This window comes from Apium graveolens, chromosome 4, assembly GCF_009905375.1.
Source record: "Apium graveolens cultivar Ventura chromosome 4, ASM990537v1, whole genome shotgun sequence".
NCBI lineage: Eukaryota > Viridiplantae > Streptophyta > Magnoliopsida > Apiales > Apiaceae > Apium > Apium graveolens.
In genome coordinates, this window is record NC_133650.1 from 41,492,596 (window position 1) to 41,497,394 (window position 4,799).

At 31.6% G+C, this 4,799-nt stretch overlaps 1 protein-coding gene across 1 annotated transcript; it reads left to right on the plus strand.

The window, feature by feature from the left end:
• The first annotated feature begins 1,832 nt into the window (after window positions 1–1,832).
• LOC141718508 (L-Ala-D/L-amino acid epimerase-like) lies at window positions 1,833–3,783 on the plus strand. The gene is made up of 6 exons (XM_074520890.1): window positions 1,833–2,189; window positions 2,334–2,385; window positions 2,677–2,856; window positions 2,964–3,297; window positions 3,524–3,585; window positions 3,710–3,783. The coding sequence occupies exons 1-6, from the start codon at window positions 1,833–1,835 to the stop codon at window positions 3,781–3,783; spliced, it is 1,059 nt and encodes a 352-aa protein (XP_074376991.1).
• The last annotated feature ends 1,016 nt before the right edge of the window (window positions 3,784–4,799 follow it).

Consider the following 4,799-nt stretch of genomic DNA (forward strand, 5'->3'; position numbering starts at 1 on the left):
AGGGGGACGGGGACTTGACACACACTTTAATGCTTTTATTAAATATAGTTGCATAATTTTTTTACAATTTTTTTCTTTTAAATTAAAATATAATGTTCAAATTTTTATAGAAAAAAATTAAAATTAAATTACGAAACTATACTTTATAGTTGTCTTAAAATGTATGTCAAGCATGTGAAAAAAATATATAAAATGAGGGGGACGGAGGTAGTACTATTTTTGCAAATCTTATGAAAAATTAATATAATTTTAAATAGAACTATATATTATTATTTAATTAATTAAATTGTTTCTGATTAATACTTCAAACTAATCAATTTAATTAATTACCAATTATCTTATTAATCACTTAAAGGTACCTTAACCGAAAAATGTCGATTCCTGAATTTCAGAACACTACTTCTAACACTCCTTTTAGACAAACTTCATACAAGTTATCTATATTACTCTATAATGAATTATTTTAATTTAAACTATTAGTTGACAGATGCTTTATCAAAGAAAGATGATGGTTCAATGGATGCTTGGAGTAATTAGAGTAAGTCATTGCAATAGTGAGCTTTAGGTGGTTCAAATTATAGTGACCCGTGAAATTTATTTTGATTAATATTCCACAAATTATTGGATTAATTAAATTAAATTGGAGTAGTAAAGTTTATATATTTTTACTACTCCTACTTAGAATATGATTAAATACTTTGTACGGTCATAAATTAATACAGATATATTATTTGTTTGATACACGATAGATAAAAGTGATATAATGCAGTTAGGAAGCAATCGATGGAATTAATAAATTAATGTACATAATGTAGGATAGGTTGGGAGGTGAAGGATTGTCCTGGTGAATTAGGACTCTGCTAGTGTTGAATGTATGTATTTATTAGGATTTAATAATGAATATTTTTATCTCAATTTGTTTTTAAAACATGTTGGTAAATTTTTTAAAAGTGCTCACCAACCAACCATACCAACCAATTATCCTATATTTTACTTATAATAGTATATTATAATAGTAATAATAAATAAAAATTATTAAGTCTGAAATTAGTCTGGCGATTCCAGTTCGGGCACGAAAAACACACGATTTTACCTTGTTCGGGCTCGAAAAAACCTCATATCGACCGCCTCGAGGGCCTAAGAAGGTTTAGATATTTTTTGAAATCTCGGCTAGGCGCGGTTAAAATCAAATACTGATGAAGATTTTAACAAAATATAATGGGAACCTGATCAATGTCCAGCCCACCGGGTTTTTGTGCGTCTCTGATATCCATCTGCCTAATAAATTTCCTTCTTATTTAAGTAACTACATAAATTATTTATTCTTTATTCTTTTTTGAAAAAATAAAAATAAACTGTAACTAATAATATCTTATTAATGAAAAAATATCATAAATATAAGATTAAAATCATATAAAATATCTCGCAATTATAATCTATCTACTAACGAATATTTTTTGATAGGAAAATTGTTTCCATTTTTGAAGATAATATTGTTTTATATAATAAATATCCGAAAAATTGGATTCATTTTTTGAAATTATTCATGCACTAGTGGTAAAAAGATATTGGTCTAATTTATTCGAATAGAAAATAAAATTATATATCTGATTAGATTATTGATTTATGAAATTCCGTCATATTAAATTCTCTAATAAAGATATGCATTAAAAAAAGTATTTTAAATACATGCTATCTCTTTTACTGAAAAAATATTATATAAGATCTTACTAGTATTTTTTCAAGGAAATATTCCAATATATTTTATATATAGATCATAAATTGGTATGCATCATATCATATATGAGTTGATAAAAAAATTGGGAAAAACAATGGCGACCACTGTGACGAGCACAAATGTTGGGTTCAAGAATTTGGTAGAGACATTCATGGTTAACGTGAAAAGGGTGGGGAGAAAAGCATTGAATGTTCCATTGGTTTCCCCTATTAATGGTGCAACATTAAGGATCAAAAAAGTTGGTAACGTGGCAATCAGGATTGAGCTGGTTGATGGAAGTGTCGGGTGGGGTGAGGCTCCTATTCTCCAACCCATAACTGCTGAAGATCAGCCACTTGCTATGACAAAGGTTGCGGATATATGCGAGTTTCTGAGGAATACTCCTACTATGACTTTGGGTTTACTGTTGGGAGAGATTGGTAGGATCTTACCCGGGCATGCCTATGCTTCTGTAAGTTGCATACAGTTTTCGAGTTCAAGTTGCTGACAATTATTATTTTACTTGCTGAAATCTTTCTCTTTTGTTGATATTTGATAAAGGTAAATCTCGAGTTCTTGCGATTCCTGATTTATAGTTTCCATTATATAATTGAAGGTTAGAGAAGGAGTGGAGATGGCGCTGATTGATGCAGTTTCTTACAGCATTGGCATGCCTTTGTGGAAAGTGTTCGGTGGAATTTCAAATACAGTAACCACGGATATGACAGTTCAGTTTCCCTTTATTTTTATTAATTTTATCTCCTAATTCATCATCATTCTTTTTAGGAGTCTTTAGAATTTGCTCTTTGGGTTCCAGTGTGATTCAACTTTTTAATTAAAACATACATTTAGATGTTATTTTCAAGAAACACTTTTTTTTGTGGATCATTCTATTACCTTAAAGTATGTTTTATTTATTTAAGTTTAATTTGATGTAAAACGATATCATGTGTACGTAGATTCTCAGCATAGCAAAAAAGGATTCAAAACCTTGAAGCTTAAGGTGGGTAAGTATTTGAACGGAGACATTGAAGTACTTCAAGCAATTCGCGCGGCCCACCCGGATTGCTTATTTATCTTAGATGCTAATGAAGGTTACACCTCTGCTGAAGCTATTCAGGTTCTTGAGATGTTACATGGTGAGTTTTCGAATTTCATTAGGAATAATCAAATCCGTTGCTACAAGATCTTAACATTGTCTACTTTTCTAACAAGTCAATTTCTATTAATTGTTACTTTATTCCAGTGATAAAGTTGAGTCCAGTTCTATTTGAGCAGCCAGTTCACAAAGATGACTGGGAAGGTCTTGGTCATGTAACTCGGATTGCTAAAGAAAAATATGGGGTATCTGTTGCCGCTGATGAAAGTTGTCGCTCTTTAGCTGATGTAAAAAAGATAGTTGAAGGTAATCTAGCAGATGTCATTAACATCAAGCTCGCCAAACTAGGGGTACTAGGTGCCCTTCAAATCATTGAGTTAGCACGTGCATCAGGCTTGCATCTGATGATTGGTGGTATGGTTGAGACTAGAATTGCCATGGGCTTCGCTGGTCACCTTGCTGTAGGGCTTGGATGTTTCAAGTACGTTGATAAATATATTTTCTTACATTCCAAGATTTTGAACAAGCTCTATTACAGTTGCTTGATGTTTTTTCCCTAGAAAATATATTTTGGATGAAAATTTTCTTTTCAGCTTAATCAAAAGGGGTGATATCAATAACCCTACAACCTACTTTCAGGGTGGGACATAGCCCGTATTTTGGTTTAGTTAGGTGATAATGACCATTATAACACAATATTTATGCAGATTTATTGACCTAGATGCACCGCATCATCTATCAGAAGATCCAGTTGTTGAGGGTTGTGAAGGTAAAGTTTTCTTTTCATTTCAAGTCCTTGTATGGATGATGTATTCACAGTTCACTTTGTGTATTTAAGACTTAGTTTCACCAACCGTCTAGTTGGTAACTCCTTAACATATTTTTTACTATAGTTTCTGGTCCTACGTATACGTTTACAAATGCAAGAGGCAGTAGCGCTTTTCTCCATTGGGACAACATTGAGTAGTAAGTTGACATTTCGGCTTTTTCCTATATTTCTTAATGTGCATTTCATGCCAATATCAGTCATATAGATATATATAATATACATGCTGGTTTAATCAGCTGCAAGTCCTCTTTTCATTTAAGAAAAGCCCCTTATATGACATCACAATCATATCCTGAATTTCAATAGGATTATATTATTGCAGCACCAATTATTTGATAATACATCTACATTGAAATCATTTGAAACACTACTATCATTGTTACTCTTCATCCTGTACTGAAGTCTCACCAGAGCTTCACATGAAGTTCATTAACCGTGCTTGCGAATTTGGGACATGATGTAATTTCTAAAGAGCTTTCTAGACACATATATGCTATAATTAAGCTGTGTATAGGCAGCCATTTTGAGCCGACCATATTAAATTGCTGACCACCTCATGAAAAAGAACTGGTCTGTGAATATTTCAGCAGATATTTGATTTTGAAGATAGCATATGTTGCGGTGGTGCTGCTAGTATGGTTGGGTTCTTCGTGTACAAGGAACACACATGTATCCTGTCTCTGGAATGGTTAGACATACATGTTTCATGGATGTGTCTCTTCCATATACCATTTACTTTTTGAACAATTTCTAGTTCTTGACTGGCTATATTTTTGCTCTCCAGTTGAAGTTTAATTTTACCCTTTCTTCTGAATACATTTTGATTATGGTTGAGTAGATTCTTAATTTTATATTTCGAGGTCAAAAGGAACCTTTGCTACATGGATCTTTTTCCTTCAAATATAAAGTGGCTTTAAGTTTCTAATTAGTATTGTTGTTTTTGTTTAGATCAGCTTATAAACTGTCAAGTTCAACGAAGACATGTTTTTATTGAAGACGACGGAGACCACTAATAATCTTGCATAAAAACATTGCAAAACATATTATTTTTCGAAATAATATTCTACAAATATCATTATTTTATTCAAAATCTTAAAAATCATACATGCATGTAAACATTACAAAATATTTTATTCTACGAAACATGTTAAGTT

Bases quoted from the DNA above. Each gene is read 5' to 3' on its own strand.
- LOC141718508 (XM_074520890.1), top strand. From the start codon at position 1,833: ATGGCGACCACTGTGACGAGCACAAATGTTGGGTTCAAGAATTTGGTA. The intron at 2,857-2,963 runs GTGAGTTTTCGA...ACTTTATTCCAG, and splicing joins GGTTCTTGAGATGTTACATG to TGATAAAGTTGAGTCCAGTT. The intron at 3,586-3,709 runs GTAAAGTTTTCT...TTTTTACTATAG, and splicing joins AGTTGTTGAGGGTTGTGAAG to TTTCTGGTCCTACGTATACG.